At 37.6% G+C, this 25,354-nt stretch overlaps 1 protein-coding gene across 1 annotated transcript in view; it reads left to right on the top strand.

The window, feature by feature from the left end:
* Nucleotides 1–17,577, top strand: part of RGS17 (regulator of G protein signaling 17) — a 29,398-nt gene extending 11,821 nt beyond the window's left edge. Inside the window, exons 3-5 of the mRNA XM_041423890.1 lie at nt 12,103–12,192; nt 14,052–14,286; nt 17,389–17,577. Of these exons, the coding sequence (XP_041279824.1) occupies nt 12,103–12,192; nt 14,052–14,286; nt 17,389–17,577 (514 nt within the window). The remainder of the gene's footprint in view (nt 1–12,102; nt 12,193–14,051; nt 14,287–17,388) is intronic.
* The last annotated feature ends 7,777 nt before the right edge of the window (nt 17,578–25,354 follow it).

Raw genomic sequence — 25,354 nt, 5'->3', positions numbered from 1 at the left:
AGCTTGACTGTTGCTGTGGAGAAAATAAAAAAAAACATAAGGAGTGCTGAGAATGCCTGAGTCCAGCTTATGCTGTGAATTACAGATATTAGGAGTTTGGAACCTTTGATATCTCCCCTAAGAGGGTTTGGGCTACTTTTGGTTTTCTTACGACAAATTTACAATTAGATATTTACTCAAAGATGCATTAACTCAGAAGTCCATGGAAAACCACATAAACAGAGAAGCACGTGAAAGGTCACAATGGGTCTGAGATCAAAATATCACCTGAAGTAAGGCATGTTGATAGATGGTGACATTTTAAATGTGTTAGAGTTCCCTTGCAGACCCTCTGAACTTTATTCATTGTGAAATATAAACTTTAATATTAATATTCAACATGCAAAAACGATAACAAAACACCCTTATCCAACTTAAACGCACCGATAGTGTCTATACCACTAGGTAAATTAAGCAGAGCCAGGGTCTAATAGGCTACAGTCAGCCTGTACAGTAAATTGTTAGCAAGTGTTAAATTCCTGGCAGAGATTTTGCCAGTGCCAAAGTGCATTCCCAGCCAATGGCCTGTGGTAGAAACCCTGATTTGGGTATGGGCTTTAGTGGACTGGGGCTATGTGGTGCCAATCAACCTCAGGACTCTCGCAGAACATTTTATCTGCAAGAATAAATGCAGCCTATAGTTCCAAATCAAAAAGGAAAAAAATTAGGCTGCTAAAATCTGTCAGCAGCAGAATTTCCATCTTGCATAGGTTTATTTTTTAACTGTGCATAATTCCAAATCTGTTTAAAATGCCAGTTAAAACAGGAATAAATGTCTAGTGCTTTAAAGAGAAAAAATTAGAATATTTCACGGAAATGAGTCTGAACCCCTAGTAGGAAGCACTTATTAGATGGAGATCCTCTCACTAGAAAAGTGGGTCAGACATTCATTATGTGAGTCAGAAAGGCAAAGGAGATATGAGTCTTGTCTAGTCACCCTTAATAATTCCACAGCACATGTATTTGTCTAGATGGCAGCTCTGGTTCTTCTGAAATACCTGGTTGAAGGCTGGATACTGGCAAATGCTGAGCACCCATTGAGAAGGAATGGGTAATTTCAGTTTTTGTTGACATCCATGCTGAAAGTGCTTCCCAGATGAGGGCCTTGTCTTACAAAATTTGGAAACCAGCACCAACAAAACAGATGCCTGTAATATACACAGACTGGCATGAAGGATCTCAATGCTGTTTGTTATCTGGAAGAATGTAAAGTGAATCTCCCATCTTACTTGACTGTGATGTCAATAAGCATCAACTAGTTTAGTCCAGGCTAATTTCGCAAAATATGGTGTTCATAAACATCATAGTAGGAACTATCCTTTGACATTTCCTAAAGCTCTCTTTCACTGGATTACTTTGCAACACCTTATGAAAAGAAAAATGTGAATTTAGTATGAATGTTTCCAGACATCCTTTTCCATGTGGAAACTACATCTAAATCTGTGGAATCTATCTATATTACCAAAGTAGTGACCCTATTCAAGCTCAATTCTTTACTGTTGCTCCTACTTTAATATCTGAAAACCAAGAATAATAAAGAAAAAGCCACTACAAAAACTGAGATTAGGTTCATTTATCAGAATTAGTTGAGACCATTAAGTTTGCTTGCTAGTGATTTGGAGAATTTCTATCCATCCAGCTACCCTTTGAAGGGATACAATTTGCATTTCTTTGAACAGTACAGAACTGTCACTTTTAATTGTCTCAAATATATGAAGGAATTGCTTGCAAAATAGTTGTAGCCTGGAGTAAGGATGCTGCAGATTGTCTAGTAATTAAATGTATCCATCATGCAAGATGGAATATGAATGGTAATGTTATTTTGAAAGAAGGAATGAAGCTGACAGGCAGATTAGCAATCTGTTGGGTGACCTGACAAGAGAAATACATCCTTGAGTTGAATATTGCCTAAAGCAGAAACCATCTCTAAACTAATGGAAGAAAGCTAGAGTAACTCCTCTAGAAATCATTGGTAAGCAAACTTTGGCAAGCCTTGGGTTTCTTACCTGTACAAAAATTGCATCCCACATATGAGAATCAAAATCTCAAAAAAATATCCTAGAAAGGACTAGCAGTTTAACAAAAGTTGTAAATACTTCTGTTGTGATTATCATTATGTAAAAGTAATATAATCTCCTTAAGGTAAAATCCAGTAGAAAGTATATTTTCTTATAAATTCTTCTTTCAGAAGAACAAAACATTGTAAGTAAAAAAGAGTTTAGGAAAGTCAGATTGCTTTGAATCACTAGTTCTTTCCTCTCTTGCACAGTTACAAATTTGGCTCTGTGTTAGTCTGAGGGAAATATTGTCCTTTATTTCAGAAGTTCAAGTACAGTGCACATTGGTAGTTTCCATCTGCCTTTGAGCTCCTGCTGAGCTGCAATATCTGCAGGTAGGAAGATTAAATAAGTCACACAAGAGCAGAGGAAGAAAACAACACATTCAGCAAGGCTGTCCATTAAAAGGGCCAGTCTTCTTTCACATAACATTTAACCTGCTTTGACCTTGAGAACAGTTCTCTCCTTCAGTCTGAAGTCATCCTGAAATGTAAATATAATTGGGGTTTTTTTCAGTAGCCCCCTAGAATATTCCTCAGTTGGAGTGTCTTTTAAAATATGTTGTTTGGGGCACTACTGGCCATGCCAGCATTATATCCAGTTCTGGGCCTTTCAATGCCAGAGCCCTGGAGATTCCAGCAAAAGGCCTCTAAAATGATTAAAGGACTGGAGCTCCTCTCCTGTGAGGAAGGGCTGAGAGACCTGACATAGTTCCACCCGGAGAAGAGAAGGCTCAGAAGGATCTTATCAATATGTATAAACACTTGAAGTGAGTGAACAAAGAAGATGGAGCCAGAGTATTTTCAGTGGTGCCCAGTGACAGGACACCAGAGGCAAGGAAAACAAGCTGTAACACAGGAGATTCTCTCTCAGCATCAGGAAACGCTGAACTCAGTGCACTGAACTCAGTTTTAAGACTGAAATACAGATCTTAATTTTTTGCAAAATATTTCTGAGCATCTTTCTGAGTATTTTAGGAGAATATCCCTTTTATCAAGGGCTTTCCAGGAAGTTAGTTCTTCCATTACCAATACACTTCTGAACATTTTGTAAAAGACAGAAGAATCAATATGAAATTACATCAAATATCATATTGCAATTCTACAAGACTTTGCTTTCAAATTTTTCATGGGGTCCAAAAGAAAAATGTGGTTTGGACAAATTTGACAATTTGTCTGCCAAACACACTAATTTCAACTTGGATGGAAAATACAGATGGAAAATATAACTCGTGGCTTTATAACGAGACTGTTAATCTGCCTGTCCCTTAAGAAGAGAAAAGGTTACCAAATTTTATGTCTATTGCATTTTAAAATATTAAATATACAGGAAAGGGAAGAGAGTGAAACACTGCAGATTTGCTAAAACCTTTTAAGTACTTGCTTCACAGAGCACATCCCTCTATGACTTACTTTAGTTTAGCACTCACATTTCAGTAAGGATGATCTACCTTCACTGTGCCATGTGGCATGCAATTTAAAAACCTTATAGATTGATCTTACATAAACTCCATCTTGGCCAAGACTTTCCATTAACAAAGGGATGATTATACTCTTAAGCAGTAGATAATTTATTTGGGTTCAATTCTGCTTCTACTCAAGCTGAGGAACAGCACAACATAATACTATCAGGACAGAGATGAACATCTTAACTGACTAGACCTTAACAGCCTGAGATACTCCAGATATCTTAAACTGTGATTTACACCAATCTCCTTTTTTTTTTATGGTTTATAGTTAAATCTATATTGACTTTTGACCAATTAAGCTGAATGCTGCACAGTATTAAGAAAGCACAGCAATTGAAAACCAGTAAGAAATCAAACCCACTCTCCCCCACATTCAAAGCATCGCAGAAAGATACAATCTCAAATGAATGGAGAAGTTTCTTATTTTCATGGAAAAGTTACAGCTCTCAGCAAAGATGATCTGGCCTTATCATAAACCTTTGAAAAAAAGAATTCACAAAACTTAGTCCAGGTTTGCACAAGGAAGAAAGGTAGGATCCTATTCATCTGTAGTATTTCCTTCTAAACTCTTAATATCTCATAGGGCTAAAAGCTATTCCTTCACACAGAAAAGTTGAAATAGCACCGAAATAGCAGCACTAAAGAACAAACACAGGAGAATAAGCAATGATTCTTTCAGTCACCTTGGATTGCTGCTACAGCATTGGTGTCAGAAATAAGACAGTGAATGAGCCAAGATACCCATCTGTAGGCAGAAGGGGTTTTGACTACATCTCTGTTCCTAGGTCCACACACTCCACAGCTATACTGCCAATGCTACTCTTCTAGAAATCTCAATACTATTTTAGGGAAACAAGGATACTTCAAATATAAGAGACAAATGCATTTTTTTTTGCTGTGCTTTGAGATTTCAATGCTGTAAGGCATTGTTCTTCACACTTCTCTCCATAGCTCTTAGTATAAACATGATTCTGAGTGAAAAATGGAGATGCTGTTTGCAGCACTCTGAGAGATGAGGCTTTAACAAACACACCATGTATCATGAAGTTAAGAGTTATAGCTGCTGGATTTCTTGATGAGCTGTTTTCTTAATAGAAAATCACTTGTCTCATAATCAGAAAGCCTACTGGAAAAGAAATCTGCTGTGAGAGAATATAATTTTTCTAAAGAGCTTCTTAAAGTTAAGCACAATATTTCATTTAAATCTATTATTTTGCTACATTAACTAGATTTACTCACAAAGGAGTAGTAAGAATAACACTATCTAACAATGAATAAAACCAAGACAACTGATTATTTCATTTTAAAATGTAATGATAATTATTTTTAGAAATATCAAAAGCAGTCATGAAATGTCATTAAACTTTTCCACAAACACTATTTGTTAGAAACCCAGTTCAGAATTAAATTAATTTTAACTGTCAAATCTATGCAAAACACAAACTCAGTTCTATTCAGCGGCATTCTCCATAAAACCCTGGTGGGAAGGGCCTGTGAAACAGCTTCTGCATCCATCCTGGGTAGGAAAAATCAGACCAGAATTTTAGACCTTGTGCTTCTGCTTGGCCCACAGGATTTATGGTATGCAGAAATGTGCATATGGGAGCCAGAAGTCTGCCTGCATTTAATATTACTGGATCCTGAGCAGAGGATCCTAAGCTTTTTCATGGAAATCACATTCATGGCACATAGAAGTGCCCAACCCTCTGTGCCAGTATCCAGACTATTTCTCAGCTGTGTGCTCTTTAAATGGAGATGAGAAAAGGGGAAAACTATGAACTACAACACTACACACACTACATCATAAATGGAATCAAGGCGGAAAATACAACGAAGAAAAATTGGAAAAGAAAAAATTGTAGGCTTTCTAGCCATTGGAAGAGACAAAGCATTGGAAGAGACAAACTACTTTCTTTGTTTTATCTTAATTCTTCTGACATATAAGAAAAAAACCCAGGCCAGTTATTACTGCAGCTCTTGTAGTTAAAGGCTAAAACAATGAGACTACACTGTAAGCTGGGAGGTTTGTGGCTCCACATTCCTCACCTGATGCTTTGAAATTTTAGCTGTAATACAAAATCTCTACCATGGTTAACTTGCAAATACTTGCATTATTAAAAAATAAAAAGTGTTTGGGGTTTTAGCTACATGAGGTAAGACTCACAGCAGCAGACGTCAAGTTTATAAATTCAACTTTAAAAAAACCACTTTTTTCTTTCTGCTCTAAAACAGCTGAGTCCAAGTTGGAGTCTATGCTTATTTGTTTTTTTCTTTTAAAAACAATTTGAATCATAGATGCCTCTTGCACCATCTTACCACCTAAGGCAAATGTAACTCTGGCACTCAAATGACTCAGCACCACAGGTACCTGGACTTCTTGAAAGGAGTTTATAGTTTCAGTGGACACTGCCAAGTGGGCTGATTATAGCCTTATGGTAATTGTTGGCCTTGCCCCAACAGACTGCTTTCCTATGTCAGTCTGTTAAACACAATCTCATCATTTAGTTTTAAGCGCAAGACAAGTAATTTTTTACTCAGAGTACAATGTAGCTATTTTTCATTAAATTTCTAACTTGTTTTCAATATAAAATTTTACATCCTACATTTCTCTATTGAATTCAGCAAAGAGCTGTAAATCGTTATCTTGTTAAAGAGCTGAGATTGACACTAATGACAAAAAAGCCTTCACATTTTTTTGATCTGTTTCTTATTTGTAAAAAAAATTATTACTTTCTGCTGACTGAGTTAATACCATATTCTGATCAGTTCGAGTAAATGATTCCATAGGCTTTTGATCACCATTTCCCTTCCAAGTCTCTCACAGACTACCAAGGAAGACATATGAGAATAACAAGTTTACTACACATCACTTGTGTTCATCTTGCAGACCTCCAGGCATCCATGTAATCCTCCACTCTCAAATTCATTAATTGCCACAAATTTGGCTGACATTTTGAACATACTGGTGTTATTGGAAGAGTTGTAGAGCTTTAATCTTTCTTGCTGTTCTTATAAGGACATAAAATCAGGGTCAGATAAGAGATGGAACCCCTTTCTCTCTAATACAGCCAGGAACTTGAAGGATATACTGCAAGTTTACCTGAGCCCATGAAAATGTCTGGTACCAGGCATCACCTCTTCATAAAAATAGTGATTCTAGGTCTAGTTTTTCTGAGAATAATCTCTCTGGATATTATTTACTTACTGTAACAAAAAAGTTAATTCATTCCTTAACTTTAATAGAAGCAAGTTTTTTACCCTTTACCTCAGCTTAAAAAAAAGTTATCATTGGATAATTTTGTTCAGGTAACATTTCATACTCATCCTATTTTCATGACATTAAAAGGGAGATAGAAGACAGTAATTTGAAATTAACATAGCTGTATTGTTCTTTATGAATGGATCACAATAAAATTGAAGTTATTTTTAATTATTATTGCTTTGCAATGTGTAGCAAAATCATAATTCTCTGTGCATAGGCAAACACAGTCTTGACTAATGTTCAGTGACACGAAGCTTAAATTCCAGGTGTCAGAAAAAAACAAGGTGACAAAATGATTTTGAGTCATAAGTTAAATCAGATTTCATAAAAGAAATTAAAGTATCCCAGTATAGTTGTCTTTTCCATTATCACACAGCATATAGGATATTGGGACCACACCAATCTCTGACATCTAACAGAGCATGCTTCACCATGTAGAAGTGTGCTTTAAATACAATTGTGTGAATTGATTTTTCAGTGACTAACTGCTGAACCACAGTGTTGAAGACAGTTTGATCAGATCAAACTACAATAAAAAAATTTAAAATATACTAGCATACAGGTTTTTTGCATCTGAAATAAAACCAGGAAAAAAAATATTTGTTCAGGTAGCATGTTTTAAGCTAAACACTTGTAATAAAAGGAAAGGAATCAGAGACCAGGGAGATCAGCAGGAGCACACCCATTTTGAATTGAAGAATGAAGGTGTTTACCCAGCTGGCAAAAGACTGAGACAAAGATGGACACCAACACTAAGAGTTTTCAAAACCACCTTCCCTTCATTTCAGGAAAATGCACATCTGTTCTTGTTTTCATGTGCAGTAATTTGTTTGTTTAAAGGCTTTTCCTCTTCCAATCAGAAAAGATATTTCCTATCTGAATCTATTTGGTAAATTTGGTAAATTGTGTTTTTCAAGACTTTTGGGGAATGGTCATTTCACTTCATCTACCACTGTAATTACCTTCAGTGTTAGACATAATCACAAAATATTGTGATGATATACTGCATATGAGGCACATAACAGAGAAAATACCTGAATAGTACCTGATCAGCCATGCATGGGCAGAACATTAATCTTGGCACGTCTCACAATGGCATGGTTTTCTTGCCATAGTGAAAAAGTAATTTCATTGATACACCAGATTTAGGCTACTGGTACATGAGAACGTGACTTTTGGGGACCACTTAAATACCATTTACTTACTGGATATACAGAGAATGAAAGATCAGGTCCAAACTTTAAGTTACCTTCAGTTCTTAAAGGCAGTAGAAGTAAAGTGCAGCAGTAGGGATGAAACTTATGAAAAGGCTAAAACCATCAGCTGGAAACATCCCTCAATATCAGTGAGATGTTTGCTCTTAAATTAGTTAAACTGTTGATGATTCTGTGCAATTAACTTGGCTTTTTTATCTTCTCATGCAATAGGGTTCTTCAATACTGATTTAGCTACACAATTACTCAACAGAAGAATTACTTAATTGCTTAACTTGAATATTAACAGCCAAATAATAGCAGCTAAATAAATAAAGATCAGTTTTCTAAATCCCAGCAGTACCTCCAAAAACACAGCAGCTCAAAACCTGGACACACTTACCCTTATTTGTGGTCATTTGTTCAATATGTATGCTTCTTCAAGTAGTCCCTGATCATTAACTTTTTTACTTATAAAGCATGTGAAGTTGCAAAATATAAATACCTTCACTCCAAGCAGAAATTATTCGTAATAATACTGTTGCAGTAGTTCAAGAAACTTACTGGTTTTGTAGCAGTCAGGAACCCAAGATATATTTGAAAGGTACATGCAGCTCAGGCCATGGAAGTATTTTTTACCATACTCTCCAGAGCAATAAAATCAGCATAGAAGTGGGCAGAACAAACCTTCCATACAAACAGAGAACAAACTTACACTAGTGCTTTCCATTTAAACTCTGCCTTTAGACACCCCAAACTCTCCCTTTTTAAGGCGTTAGTAGTTTTGTTGTGCTTTTATCGTGAGTAATTTGCATCTCTAAATTTTAAAGATATCTGATGGTATGTATTCCAACTAATAAATAATATCAAAGATGTTAATAACACCGAAGACATTAGTTTGCATCAGATGTCTCTCTAGTGCACGTCCCTTTCATTTAACTACTTTTTGGTAAGGTGTATCAGCAATTTCCTTTTCTTAAATCCTTAACTAAGATAATTTTGTCAATGTTTAGCGTGTTACTTTTAGTCTTTTAGTATTACACTATACAGCAAAATCCTTCTGACACAAACAGGTAGCTTCAATGATGGATTAATGTATCAAGGACATCAGCTCCAGGTATGCAGAACACCTTTGCTGCTGCAGACTGCTTGAATTCCATAGAGAAACGTGAACAGATAGAGTGTTTCTAGATGAATATACCATCATAGGAAAGAGCAGTGCAGTGTTGTCATTTCCAATTAAAAGGTAGTAATCTCTTATTGTGATCAGTTACTTAAAAGATGCTTTCAAGATAACTTTGCAGTCAAAAATGCTTAAATATTTCATTCTTTTTCTAAGGGATCATGAACCAGTTCCTTGAGTGAAAACGAACATACCTGATTTGAGTGTACTTGAGTATAAAAATGATGGTTTCATTCAAAGGAAAAACATATCAAAAGTAACATATCTGATGGAACTCTAGCCTGGACAGATATAGATAAATAAAAGTTGAAATTTAGTGCTAGTTGTGTCACAGGAAACATAATGCAGAAATTTAGGCCAAGATGCATTACAAAAGTATCACAGTTTTAAATGCAATACCCAAACATGTTCCAACCCACTGTGAGGCCTCAGTCTTTGGAGTGTTCTCTGTTTGCCAGCCCTGACTAACTTCAGATATTAAACTCCAGTTATGAATGGTGAGATGAAGGAATCAGGGCCAAGTGTGTACTGTGCATTGTCACTAGGGTATACATATCATAAAACTGCATACTATGTTCCAGGCCCACAATCTGAACTTTTTATTGTTTGTTTTGTTTTTTGGGGGGTTTTTTAAAGAAAATAAAAGTTCATACTGTCTATTAGTTATTCCTTTGATAAACAAATATTGCAATGAAGTCAACATGGCCTTCTTGCTCCTATTCCTATTTCTCTTTTCCACCACTCACTACTTCACTATCATTGTTTCCCCTTCATCAACCTACGATGGTTTGCCCAAGTCTAGCAGAGATTTTGCATGAGCAAAGCAAACAGTATTTGATCCCAGACAACAAATTAAATTAGTAGTGTATACTGACTGCTCTCAGATGAGTCACTTTCTACTTCCAGTAAGACTCTGCATCCAAACCTTGAATGTCTAGTGCCTGACAAGTAAATTATCTCAGCACAGCTTAGTTGCTACTCATGTGATGGAGGAAGGAAAACAGGCAACTTCATTTTCTTTTAGGCAGACTCAAATGAACACCCTATTGCATTCGCAACGTACACAAGCTATTTCCTCCCTCTGTGGTGTTATTCTTCCATGGAACCAAAGGACACCCTGCTCTCTGCACCCAGCAGAGAAGACAAATGCTGCTCTACCTATGGACTGCAAAGGAGGGAAGGAGGAAGGGAGGGAGAGAGAGCTTTGTGCCTTCTCTGCTTCTCCCTCACTCCAACTTTGTGCTCTGGCCAGATGCAAGGTGACTCTAAGCAGTTACATGTGTGGACTTAAAGATTACAAGAGAAAGAAAGTGGATGGTCCCTTTTTATTTCTCCTTCTGTATATGGAACTCCTTTCTGTCTTTCCTGGGTGCTCCCTCTGTAGACTGATGAACAACAGGTCAGAGGAGGCAGAAAGGCTTTTTACCTGCCAACCCCAGAGTTCAGGATGTGTTGTTTCTCCTGCAGCAGTTGATGACACCCTAACAACCTTAGCAGCACTGGAGCTGCATTCCTACGCTGTAACAGGGGAAGCAGGACCAAGGGCCTGAACTAAGGTCTTGGCAGGTAAGTGAAGGAGCAACCAGTATCAAAGAGCTTCGTTTGCAAGTGTACGTCTCTGTAATGTTCAAGTCTTAATATGTGCTCTGCTTTACCTGGGAGCTTAAACTTCCAGTTTTCAGAAAAGTATTTGAGAATACCTATTAGCTCTGCCAAATGCTTGAAAAATGTTGAAGAAACTCATAAATGCAGAAAACCTGTAAAGGAAGACTATTTGTGCTAAAGATGTCTCAGAGCTGGGATTTCTTCTTAGAGCTAAGCAGGAGTTATTTAGATTAGTGGGGGAGGGAGAAGCTTTGTGCTACAAACATATTTTTGTAGCAACACTTAGAGTGACTGAGACCATCACTGTATGGTGAATACTTAATATTCAAAATATGAGCTCTCGAGATTGGAAGGGGATTTTTTTGCTTGGCTGCTTGTTTTCTTTCAACCGAACACATAGGGAACACCTGATGAAATGAAATTTTCATCTCCTTACTACATTCCACTTCTTAAGCTTAATTATCAGAACCAGGTTTTCCACATGAATATCAATATGACTGAAAACATACTTTATTTCAGTAGTTGTCAGGAATTGTGGGTTTGCTGGCAGTACCATATTCCACATGATTCACAGAGTACACACACAGAGGAAGTCTTTACCACTATAGCAAATCTGATTAAATAGATATTTGCAAAAAAATAAGTGATTCTAGTTAGTGGGTCTAAAAAGAAGCAAAAAACCATTAAAAACATCCTTGCATAAAGGAAGCCTTTCTTTCCCTTGCTTGTGGTAATATGAGGGTAATGGATGCCTTTCTGCTCAGACGCCAGTATGTTTTACTTTTTGGAATGGAAAACAAATTTAGGTCAGAAGAGGAAATCATAAGGAGCTGCCACATGCTAAGTTCTATATCTGAGCCATCTCCTGCCACTCTATCTTGGAGAGAGAAAAGGGAACATTCATAAAGCTTGAAAAACTATCCAGAACTGGTGGGGCATCAAAGCCCCATCAATATCCAGTTCAGACATTCAACTTCCCCATATTCATACTGTTGCTAGTATTCTCAGTTAACTAAGTGAAATCACTCCAAAAGTGACCTCTAAGTATTTGCCCATCTTTCAGTGGATAAACTGTGAGCTTCTAAAACACTGCATGTCCTAATAGCAACTGTAAATTAATATTCATCATAGTTCATGGGAAAAGTCATTATAAAAACTTTTTTCCAAAATTTTAGACACTAGAGTTAAAAATGATACCCTATATAGGTCTATATCTTTTAAAAGTTTGCATTACTATAGTCATTGTTTTAAATTAACTTTCTCTAGACAAAATAAAGTGTTGTACTACATTGCAGCCTCACTGTTAGGAATGAAGATAGAGGAGACAATGCAGGAAGGCCAACACATACGACCAAACTGGAGAGTATCCAGGTCATAGAAGAATGGTAAGTTGGTCAAACTGTTATCTAATAAGTGTTTTGTCTTTGACTAATATCAAGAATTGTCTTGGGTTTAAATCTTTGGGAATGTCCTTTTAATTATTTTTCCTCCAAAAAATTCTACACAAAAGGAAGCAAAATCTGTCCTGACAATGAAATGACAACAGAGACGTTCACAAGTCAGGCTTATTTACAGTTTCTTAGTTGTAGGGAAGAACCACGGGGAGAAATGGAAGGTGCATAGATGGTTCCGTATGTAGGTCTCTATAAGGAGCCTCTGCTGCCTGTGAGAGCACTTTTTCCTGTCTCTCCAGACAAGAAGAAAAAATAATAGTCACAAGTGTACTTAATGACCAGATTTTTAACATGGCTACCTTTCATAAAGCATCTTGAACTATGGTTTCACTTGAATTAAAAAAAAAAAACAAAACACATACCTTACAATGTAGGTTGAACACACAAAGTCTGAGCTTCTACTTCTGTCTAAAGCTTGGGCCCATGTTTATTGTGCAGGGAAAAATTGTAATCTGTCAGGGGTCATGAGTTCTCTAATCCCATAAGAAGGAAATTCAAACTTTAAAGGACATATATGATGACAAAAACAACCCAAACAACTCATTGCCCTTATTGCTAAGCATTGTCTTTTATGAGAAGACAATATGGTAAATTTCTACAAAATACAATAGTGAAGAGCTTCCCAACAGACAATAAGGAAGCCCAGGTTGTTTGTCAGCCCCGTTCAGTTCAGCAGGTTCTTTGCACTCTCCTCAGTGGAGAGTGCAAAGTGCTGAGAGGACTGTTCACCTTAAAATCTGTGTTTAAACTTTTTCATTCAGTTTACAATCACTTTACAGTTAAACAATTTGTGATTTATCACAACTACCTTCCCATCATCCAGTCTGCCTTGCGTACAGAGTAGGAGTTGATAAATTGACTTGAACAGAAATTATACAGACAAATGTCACCTATTGTGTATCATAACAACACAGACACTAATGACAACAGCTAGTAAAGCTCTTGTGTTGGATCAGGAAGGAGAGGGTGAGTGCGCAAAATTAAGTTTGAAACTATATTAAATTGTTGTAAAGTAATCTGGAGAATTACTTTCTTAAGCTATTCATGGGTACATTAATGGATTAGTGACGCCAGTAAGTCTTCTGATCACTTACCCAGTGCATCCACTGGTAAAAGCCACAAATAGTTTCCTTCAGGAAATGGAAATAAGGACTTTTCCCCATTTCTTCTCTTTCCTGTTTTGCCAGCAAAATCCATCACATCTCATGCCAAAAGATCATAATTCAGGTCAATAGCATGAAACAGAGGGAAGCTTAGCAACCCTTACATACAAGCACAGAGAAATATGCTAATTTAAAATCTCTCTGAATTACTACTTTGTTTAGCCTCATTAGTATGCTTTTGGCTGCCAAGAGCTTTTTGTTTTTCTTTTTCTTCCTAAACCAAATCATGTACAGTCACCATCAGAGGCAGGCAGGGACATCAGGTGTCATCTAAACTCTTCATGAAAGAATCTGTTTCCAGCTTCCTGGAATCTTCTTTAACTGCAGAGGTAGGAATTCGGTGCTGTTGTAGGATTTTGTCTTTGAGCCACATGGCTAAGAACACCAGCAGAAAACTCAGAAAAAGTCAGGTGCATGTCTTATAACATTAAACACATTTAGTGGGCTATTGGGATAATGAATGCACAAGTGAAGAGCAAACAAAATTCCTCTGTTATTGCTGAAGCCTTGTTGCTTCCATTTTTCACTTTGGACTAAAGTGCAGTTGAAAGGAGAATTTTTGGATGAATGTATGAAAACATTATTACAAAAATAGAAGCATATTTGTAATGATATTTTCTTTTGCAGCCAAAACCCTACTGCAGATGAAATTTTGTCTTGGGCTCAGAATTTTGACAAGATGATGAAAACACCAGCTGGGAGGAACCTTTTCAGAGAGTTTCTTAGAACGGAGTATAGTGAAGAGAACCTGCTTTTCTGGCTTGCATGTGAAGATCTAAAGAAGGAACAGAACAAGAAAGTCATTGAAGAAAAAGCAAGACTTATATATGAAGATTACATTTCTATACTATCACCAAAAGAGGTAAAGCTGTAAATGTTACATTTGCATTATTCTGTTATCCCACAGCAGAAATGTTATGCACTGGACTCCCTGGTGAGGCTCTGAACACCTGCCAGATGAAAGTCTTAGTATGAACATTAAATCAGGAAAGGAATGGACAGTAGCAGTAGAGATGCAGGCACTGGGCCATTTAGCATTACCAGCCACAGTTCATCCGAGTTCTCTATAGGGCTCAAGAAACTCCAGTAAGAGAAAGTTGAGAAATAGCTTTGCCTCTTTAGTAATGCTACATGTCTGACAGAGAGAGGAAATAAGTAATGCAAATGGATTCCTGGAGAAAAAGCACCAAACTTAAGCAATTTATATCAGAATCTTTACAGATTTATCCACTGCTACAATTGTCTGGCAGCGGATAAATCTGAATTTCCGCTGGTTATTTCTATGTGAGAGTCCAAGAATGAAGCTGACATATTTTATCTAATAAAATGTAAAATATCTAGGGAATAAGATTTTATTCAACCCTTTAACTGAAATAGACAAATTTTGAAATTATTTTCACCTGTAGTAAAGAAAAAGCATCCCTATCAAACCATTTTTTGTAATACAAAGAGATACATAAATATATAAGCACTATAGAGGAGTTTTTCTTAGGCCACATCATGTACATTTATCTTCTTTGCCTTATCTTTGTGCATTGCATTTGAATTTTTATTCAATGGCATTATGCTAATTTATGGTCACTGTGGAACTTCCTTCCTACATTTTACTTTTGCACTACATTCAGTAATAATTTGCAACTTCATTGACATGAATGAAGCCAAAAGTGAATTATAGCTCCATTATCTTCCCTTGTGCCATAGTATCTACTTTTGCTTTGGAGTGAAATACAATTGCCAATACAGCAAGCTAATAATAAGTTTTTCTTCTAATACTATATTTTTACCAGACAGGTATGTGATGAATGTTCAATTGTCTTTTTAAGCTAAGACCAATCAACATTTGAAATTCAGACACTAACAAAGCATTTTTTGACTTAGAGTTTAACAAAGCTGCTCACAAATTTGGTGCACTGGATGCATACAGATCTCATCAATCCAGTTGCCCCTGCCCATACTGGAAATCTTAGGAGGCAAAAAAGAACTGTTTGCAATGCATTAGAACAGCATGGGAACTGAAAAATTATTGTTCATCCAGGCATCCCTTTCCAGATGTTATCTTTTGGCATAAGAGCTAATATATTTAGCATGACTGGTACAGTAAAGAAGTTATTGAGGCAGAAGGTCTTAGTGTTCTAAACAGATACTTTGTATTCATCTGCTTAGCAAGAAAATACCTTTAGTAATTCCAACTAGTTTTGCCATCTGGCTTTAGTGAGTCACTGAAAAAATACAATGCAAATTAACAGTTCCATAATTAATTTTGTTTTTTGCATTCTCTGAGAACAATTAACTTTTATTATGCTCAGTGGCTCAAAACCCCACTATACTGCCAAATTTGAGGGGTTTTTTATCCCAGCTATTATGTTTGATGTTGAAGAGCCAATTAGCTGCACAAACTGTTTTTGTGGATATAAATGTGTGTGCCTGGGTGTCAGGGGGAAAATTGCTTAAATCTCAGTGTCCTTTTCTGTCCTGTAGAAATGCAGTGGTCTGGGCCTGAAATCTATTCAAGCACATTCTGAATACACATGGCTGCAAAACTACCATAGTACTGTACTCCTGCCCACACTCACTGACTGAGCAGCACCACTGGTCTCTCATAGCTGTGCCTTGTGACTAATAGACAAGTGAGGGCAAATATTAGAGGAGAAAGCTTGTCTGCTCTGTCAGTAGCATACTCCAGTCTGCCAACAAACCAACAATGCCTACAGCTGGTACTGAAGATAGAATGCAAAATGTATATTTACTTCTCAGTGCTGTACCATACTATGCTACACCACACCAGCATTTTTCAAATACTTTGCTTCACCATGTATGAAAGCAAAGACTCACACATCCAAACATATTCTGAGTTTTCATCTTGGTTATCATCCTTCATGTATCAAGGTATCTTAATACATGGAGATTTCCAGGATTAAAGTCAATCCTCCAGACAGTATGAATATCTTTGTACAGTTGCAGAGCAGTAAGGTCAGATTGCAACTTGGTGTAAATCACAGAGTCTTAACTGATCTCTTCTTGGCATTTATCTACTCAGGATTTTAGCCCTTTTATTCTTAGCTGAGTAAACCCTTGCTGGTCCCAGTGGGCCTTGCTGCTACTGCCATTTCATTTAATCCAGAATGCATTAATTTACTAGGTTTTATAGCATTTTGTGGATAAACTGTACATTTGCTCAAATTTCTAAAGGATATTCTAAAATTATCTGGGCATTCATCCCAAGCATAATATGTCTTTTTCTGCCTGCCTAGGCACAGGAGTTCATCACAAATGGTAAGTAAATGAGAAGCTAAAACTGAAACTTGCTAACAAGTTCAATACGGATATACGATCTCCTGAAAGTCTGAATTACCAGATGTTAAAAGAGTCCTGACAAGAAGAAAAAAACCTGAAATAGTTAATAATAATGGGGAAATTAACACAATAAAAATGACAAAATTTTGGGTAATTTGTAAGGAACAAATGTAGTGTCTGAAAAAGAAACAGAAAAAAAAATCTCTAGGGCAGCCAGATAAGAATGATGAACAGAAATCCTCAAAAAGTGTAACCACAAATGCTCAGGTAAAAAAAAAAAAAAAAAAAAAACCCACAAAAAAACCTTCAGCTCTCTGAACTAGGGTAATTCAACATTCATTTCAGAGAAACATTTTTAAATGCATACAAATTATTTTTAAGGTAAAACAATATATTTTGGAAAACTGCAGTTGCAGTGCACTTAATCTTCTATACAGTGCATTTCATTGTACAGATCTTAAGATGGATGCAAAGACCAAGTGAAAACTGAAATAGAGTTGATGGTCCCAGTGCATTACCCAGTAATTGTGTGATGGTTCTGAAAGAAGCACAGAGCATTACTTGAATAACTGAAAAACTCAGCATGTTCAGTGGAGCCCTGAGAAATAAAGAGACATATTACAACTTTTCCAATGTTATTGTTTCAATATTCTGTGCTCATCTTCTTCAGGTTAGTCTTGATTCCCGGGTGAGAGAAGTGATCAACAGAAACTTGTTGGATCCCAGTCCTCACATGTATGAAGATGCCCAGCTCCAGATATACACCTTGATGCACAGAGACTCTTTTCCAAGGTTTTTGAACTCTCAGATTTATAAGTCTCTTGTTGAAAGTATTACAGGCTCTACTTCTGAAACTTAATTTTCAAACAAATACCTTGATTTTTTTTTTTTTGGGTGGGTGGGATGGAAGAAAATTAGTTTAATAACATCTGGAGCTGGGTTCCTGGAGAACTACAGTTTAGCACTACTCAGGCTACTGTGAAGAAAAAAAAATACATATTATGGTCTCTGTCTACATTTTTACCAAGGTCCTCCTTGCTCAAGAAATACATATTATGGTCTCTGTCTACATTTTTACCAAGGTCCTCCTTGCTCAGAGGAGATGAGTGGTGTGTGGGGGGATCAATGGATTTGCCAAAATACATTTGTTTCACACTCCTTTCACCCTACTGCAGTCAAGATTGCAAGGATGTATTTGTAGTTTTATGAACAGTCTCCTTGTGTAACCTCACACTGCATGTGCAAGGTAAAACTGCTTCACTTACCACTTAGTTGTTGCAATATTTAATCCAATAACATAAATTATAGCTGTATTTAAAAACTTTTTTTTTGTGCAATACAGTCCTATGGTACATAGAAACAATTACAGCAAACCAGAAAGAGGCTTGCATTTTTTAACATCACTAACTAAAAAGCCAATTTTTAAGGTGTAGCATTACTCTACATGCTCTACTGAGTACAATACACTGACTTTTTGAAGCCAATATTTCTGTACAGAGAAAAAGAGCTATTTATCACTGTTTATTTAAAATAAATCAAACGGAGGATTCCTCTGGTTGTTCACTGCCAAAACTGTGGCATTTTCATTACAGAGTTTGCAATGTCAAAGAAAAAGAAAAATAAAAGGAGAAGAAAAAAAAAGCACAAATCACTTAAAGGGATCCATTTCTGGGTGACACAATCTATGCGCTGATATTGTTTAATTGTTAAAAGAACAAAGATTTTCAATGTACATTTCAGATGTCAGATACTGTAATTGATTTATTAAAGACTGGCTATCCAGTTCTAACACTGTTGTATAATGTTATGTACTTCAGAAAAAAAAAAAAAAGAAACAAGAAACAACACAAAAAGCTTGATTATTTAGTTTTTTGAATAAAGAAATTTAATAAAAGATTGCCTACATGTAGCATTTTAGAGCATTTTAGAACATTTTGATGAACTGCATCTGTTCTGTAAGATACTTTTTTTGAAAGCTAAATCCGGTAAAAAATGTTTTTAAATGAAGTAACGTTTTACGAGGTGGAGGGTTAAAGAAGACTTATCTTAGCTTCTAGCCTCATTGATTTTGAACAACTCCTTGAAAACAAGGGGTTTGGAGAGTAATATTAAACCAAACTTCAAGGGCTTCTAAACCCACAGATCTTACCCAAGCAAAATGCCTACAGAAACACAATGGGTATCTTTCCTGGGTAAAGATTCCTGTACTGAGCCCTTAATCACAGCTAAGGCAGCACAGTACTCCCATCACTAGGCTGCCATGGTGTTTTTAATAGGTGTTTGCTTGGCCTTTTTATCAAAGAATGTCCAGTTTCAGGACACATTTTGATGTTTAAAGAGACAGTGACTTGGAACTTAAAAAAACCCCATCTTCATACCTACCATACACAAGCAAAATGAGTGTTAGCATCCCTCATAAACTGCTAAAGACATACCAAGAAATTGCTCTGAATACTTGTTAAATATATATATATATATATGTTTGTGCGTGTATATATATATATATATATATTTAATACTGATAACCATATTAAGACTTAAGAGGCAAGGTTCTTCTCACTTACGTAGGACTAAACATGGCACGAGCCCATGGCTTTTGACTGGCCTGGAAGGTCTGGCAGTTGTGTCCTCGAGTGGAATCTGGCCTGAACACAGTTGGCTCCAACCTCTCAGTTACTTCCTGCGGGCAGCCTCCGGTGCCGGCTTTGGCGGGAGCTGCTGCTGCCGAGGCAGGTCTGCTGTGACACCGTAACTGGGAGGATGCAGGTCTTAGTTTATCTTCTGGGGCTTATTTTTTTCCCTTTGTTTTACTACCTCTCATTTTCTTAATTTATTGAACATGCTTCAGATAGCAGGTTTGGGGAATTTTTTAGTCATTATTTTTACTTGAAACCTGTGTGCTTTTTTTGGATATATATATGAACAATTTGACAAACTGTTTCTTAAACTCATTTGGTTTTGTAATTTATATAGAATTCAGGAGATGATTAAAAGGGCTATTCTCTATTCCCTATGCAAATATTTTAACTGTTGTAGTGTTTGACAAAATGGGATCTAAAACAAAAATCTGCAAAGTGGAAAAACAGATCTGTTTACAGTGGCATTGCTGACTATCCTACCATATTCAGCACTTTTAAATATTGTTATTTATGAAAATGTAGTTTAAAATGCAAGACAAAATATTTATAAATGTTTCTTTTAATAAATACCTGTTTTGTCTGAAAGTGCTACCGTGTTATGACAACTTTATTCATGTTGGTTAGCTACTTACCATTATGAATAAAATGTTCAATTATTATACTGATAGAATACGAGCTATGATGTTTACAAATCCTGAGGGGGGAAAATTCAGTGAGAAAAGACTGCCTCCTTCTACTGTGAAATGCTGTTAGGAAAAAAATAATTTTTCTTGCTTTTTTCTTAATTGGAATTTAACTATGGTCCTACATATGTCTAGTATCATTTGACTAGTTATATTTACTTGGTACTAAACATATACAGCATCATATATGTATATATTTACATGGTGTAATTTCAAGTTGTTGGTGTTTGAGGCACAACATATTTAGTGCACACATCTAACCAATGTGTAAGAGACAAAACTGCATGCATAAGTCCTGACAAATGTAGACTTGAATATTCTTAATGTTACTATTTGATGGTGACCTGCTAGTCATAAGCTATCTTTATAAGATATTTCACACAGGTAGACCTTCTTGTCAACACAGACAAGTCATCCTTTCAAGACAGGTTTAAAGCTAGATGTGCAGGCCCTAAAATATTACCTTGATTTCTAGCATAAGATTCCAAAATCTGTATTTGGAAACTGTGACATAGTTTTGAAAAATATTACACCAATCTTCAGTGTAATACTGCAATGAAATCACGTTGAAAAGTTTATTGTCTAAAATCCTCTGTTGGGAAGGATTTAAAAATTGAACATAGCATATAAAGTTTCTTTCTTGAGAGCAAATGCTCTCATTAAAACATTTAAGATACATTTCATTTATCGGTTTGGGTTTCTCAAATTTTTTTATGACAAAAATGGATGTGGTCCAAATGGACAATAAGTAACATGATCTCATTGCCTATCATACAGTTCTTTGAACACAAACTGTAAAAAAGTCAAGCTATTAAACTGATTTATTGTGCATGCAGTGTACAATACACTTGAAAAACTGCCTAAATACACTTATTCTATAGCTTGGAATAAAATAACTATGTATTTAACTTGTATTTCAGTTTTTCATGAGAATGTGTATAGCAAGTGCACTATAGAAAGTGAGCTATGTTTTTTGTCACTTTTGCCTGGTGTTTTAAATTTCTGTTAAATAGAACCTAATGCCAAAGAGCCAAAAATAAGCAGAATACTTCTGTACCCTCCTGTCCTTTAGGTTGAAAAGAAAGTCAATCTATACTGTGTTACACGTGTGTTCAACTTAGCTGTTTACAGCCAGCTTTCACACAACTGAGCTTAAAGTAGTTTGGGATACCCAGAATGAAGCAAAACTCACAGACAGTATCATGAGCATTCAGATTGACCTGAAGGCACATGTGATGTGAAGGAGACTCGAGGTTTGATGGAAAAAAGACAGGCTGGTGACAGAGGTGTCTGGGCTGCAGGTTAAACAGCTATGTCACAGTACCATGGAAATAGCACGTCCAGGTCCACAGCCAGTCCATAACTCACTTGAGTAGCTGTGGAGTCCACATAGTTCATTTGCAGGACAGCAGAAAGTGGACACAAACCAGACTTCAGCTAGCAATAGTTACTTTTTAAATTAAAAGCATGCTGAAGTGCTGCTAGGCTGTGGTCTAAACCAAGCAAATAAAGGAGACCTACAGTCTAGCTTCAACAGCCAGGGTTTAAGATGTCATCTCATCCTAAACTTGATTCCCTAGGCAGCAAATTCAGTTACAATGAGGCAATATCTAAAACCAGTCAGGGGTTTTTTTCAGTAAGAACAGCTTGCTGGACTGACCATGCTGTGAGCCCTTAGGAACCCACAAATTCCATATGCAAGAAGTGGTTGCAAAAGCCATTTAACAGAAGTATTCCATAAGACCAATTCAAAAGCAATCAAAGCTGATCAAGAAAGTCTCTAACTTCAGCAACTCTCTGCACCACAAGGAGTAAATTCTGTATTTCCACAATATCTTCGATCCTGCTTCTGGCATTGTTGGTCCAGTCAACAGAGCCTGAGCCTTTATCAAATCCAACAAAGCACAAAGCTAAGGTTGCACATAGGCAGATAGCTGCAATGTCTCCTCCAAGACATTGAATCACGTCTAACTACCAACTTCCAAACAGGGTTTTTCTCAGGCTATCATGCTGTTATTTTTTAAGAGACCCAAGAATAGCACTCTAGCACATCCTGAGACTCGAACACAATGACAAAAGTTCCATCCCATTTACCAATACACTTGAGTACATTTGCAGTGACAAAGCATCATCCCTGTTTGAACATGTTCTGAATACTTCTGCCAGCAGTACAAGTGATGTTGATGGGATGAAAGAACAAAGCAATAATAGTGCCAAAATCAGTTAGACAAAGACTTGACAGAAACAGTGGTTACATATTATTTTATACCAAAAGCCTGATTTTGCCCCTTCCTTTATCCATGAACTCACCCTGTGGAAGTCCACCCTTCTCATTTAAAACAGGGACATCATTCAGGTGATTCAAAGGCTGACCATCAGTCACTGACTCAGATTACTTTTTTGTTTTTTTTCTCAAAAGCTTTATCTTAAATTACCCCTTACTCTAAGTTTCCTGAGTTTTCCATAGGTCTCTTCACAAGCTGGGCCTACACAGCAGTTAGCCACTCATTCATTGTTAGAGAACATCAAAATATTTTGTGTGTTAAACCATAAATTGGATAGTTTTTCCTTTATGTTTCTGCAAGAAGACTTCAAGGAGCTTCATAGGCAGGCAGTAGTGGGTGCAAAGGAAGCTTTTGGTGGGTGAGATTTCATAAGTGATGGCCTGGGATTTTCAACAGTGCCAGACAACTCACACAGACTGTACGTTCTCCACAAAGACCTTCCAGTGTGACTTTTACTTATAAATTATTGCTACACTCTGTTTTGCCAATACACCTTCTCCAAAGTTGCATGCTTAAAATTACAGGAAAACATTTTTATCTAACCATTAATTTTAATGTTTAGTATTCCAAATAGCAAATTCTCACACTAGCCTTTGGATTTCCATCATACAACAAACACTTCCATGTTTTCTTTTCTGACTACCAAAACTACTTAGGTTTTCAAGAATTACTCTTGTTTTTATCATTAAAATAACAATTGACTAATGTTTCATAAGGAAGTAGCTGTTATTCCAAGATTGTAATTTAGCTGTAAAATGTGATTGCCTGGTTCTGGTAAGACATGAACAAGGACAGAAGGAAGGGAAGGACACAACCCTGACTCCTCAAATTATTGTAATACAAAATACTGCCTAATAAAAAATTATGGATAGCTGCACATTTTTATATTAAAATATATTCTTGAAACTGCTTTGAGTTTAGCCAAAATCTCATTAATGGTGTTATCTAAAACAAGGTAATATGCACTCGGTCGGCATTTCAGGAGGGATTTGCCCAGATCATCCCACAAGATTAAGTTCCTACTTGAAACTTACATGTAAAACACTGTACTCGGATCTGTATTGTGTAAATGGGTTGTCTTTCAGTCTCACTGCTAATCTCTGATTGAAGGCACTTTGAATTGCCCTTTTTGGTTCCTCTGACGACTCATTTCTTTTCCTCTAAATGCTTAATTCTGCGCCTGCTTTCAGTACGGGGACTTTCTTCCACAATATTTGCACGGTCCTCCCCAGTGTACTTTAATTTTGAAGATTTCTTCTGGAGGGAGAAGGATAACCCAGATATCCAAAGCCCCAGCTCACACTCCTCACCAACCTCACTTTTATCTATGCAGACTTTAAACCACCCCGGTCGATAACTCAGTACCCCCGAGGCTCTTGCTCAGAAGTCCTGCTATAGGCTTGGGGTACTGAGGATTTGGTGGGGTTTGAGGCTTTTTTTTTTTTTTTTTTTTTTTTTTTTGGTTCAGGCTGACTTACACCCCCCTCCGGGTCCTGCAGAGGGCGCTCAGGGCGTCCGGCCAGGCCATGAGGCGGCGCCCCGCCCCGTCAGCGCTGGCCAATCAGAGCCCGCCAGCCCGCCCCACCGCGGGACAGCACGAGCCGAGGGAAGCCGAACACGTTCGGCCATTTCCGCCACCGGAGACCCGATGATTTCCGACTGCGCCCAAAGCCAGCGCCGAGCCTCTTCGGCAACTTCCGGAAACCCGGAAGGGAGGCTGCCAAGCGCGTTCGGGCGTCTCCGGAAGGGCAGTGACGCCCGGGCGACAGGAGGGCGGCCGCGCTCCAGCCCCGGCCAGACATGCGGCTGCTCTCGCGGGCCCTCCGCGCGGCCCAAGGCTACCGAGCCGCCGCGCTGCCGCCTCGGAGCCTCCGGGCAGCGCCGGTGGGATGGCCGCTGGCGGCGGCGGCTGCGCGCGCGAGGGGCGCGCCCCGGCGGCGGGAGGGCGGCGCGCGTGTCCCCGGGCGGGGGCGTGACGGCGACACGCGCGCGTGGCAGCGGGGGAGCACGGGGCGCCCCCCTCGGGCCTTCCGGAGGCAAAGACACTGCCCGAGCAGAGGTCGCGAGTACAGGAGGGGGGGAAAGTACTTCCGCCGGCGTGGGAAGCGCTGATACTGGAACCTGTTTCATATAAAACAAAGACAGCTAATCGGGGATGGAAAACTTCTGAAGTTTTGAAGGAGCTTTTTTTTTTTAATCCATTTTTCCCTTGCCGCCAAGGCAGCCCAGTCCGCCTGCCTGTCTCCGTTTTGGCAGTCGTAGAAGTCAGCACCTGAATCTGCTGTCTCCACACCGTGATTTGTCTTTGTTGTGTGTCAGTAGCTGCAACTTTTAGTGCTGCCAAATAATGGGATTATTTTTTTACTAGTAATCAAACTGCGTTTTGATAGCGTTTAGAAATCTAAAATGTAGAAATGGACTACTTTAGCATCAGTAAACATTCTTTAGATGATTAAGTAGTATTCAGATTTTTGCATACAGTGATAGGGGTTTAGTCCTTTTAACAAGGTGTGCCAGTTTTGGAGCCGCTGTGCTCTTTAAATCCTTTATGTTTTTGCCACACTGAAATACAGAAAATAGTTCTTTAGAGCCGCAGAATGGCTTTTGTGGGAAGGACCTTTGGATATCACCCAGTCCACCCTCCTGCTCAAGCAGGGTCACCCACAAGTTGCTCAGGGTTTCACCCAGTTAGGTTTTGAGTATCTCCAGGGATGGAAATTCACAACCAATCTGTGCAACCTGTGCTATTGTTTGACCACTGGCACAGTAATTTTTTTTTTTACGGTTGGCTTGAATTTTAGTTTTGGATGTTTTAGCAGAAATTCTTTTATTTCAGATTTTTCTCATGTCTTATACCTGCACAGGATTAGAAAACACTTAATATGTACTTAGAATCTTCTTTATAGACCATATTAGTAATTTGATTTTCTAACAGGTTTAGGGATAGGGAGGGGTTATGTGGTAATATGGTTTTGGTTTGGGGTTTTTTTTGGTAAAGTAAGTTCTTCATGTGGTTATTTTTTTAAAAG

The sequence above is a fragment of the Onychostruthus taczanowskii genome, unplaced genomic scaffold (assembly GCF_017590055.1).
Source record: "Onychostruthus taczanowskii isolate IOZ18803 unplaced genomic scaffold, ASM1759005v1 scaffold8, whole genome shotgun sequence".
Classification (NCBI taxonomy): Eukaryota; Metazoa; Chordata; class Aves; order Passeriformes; family Passeridae; genus Onychostruthus; species Onychostruthus taczanowskii.
This window is presented reverse-complemented; position numbering and strand designations above follow the sequence as displayed.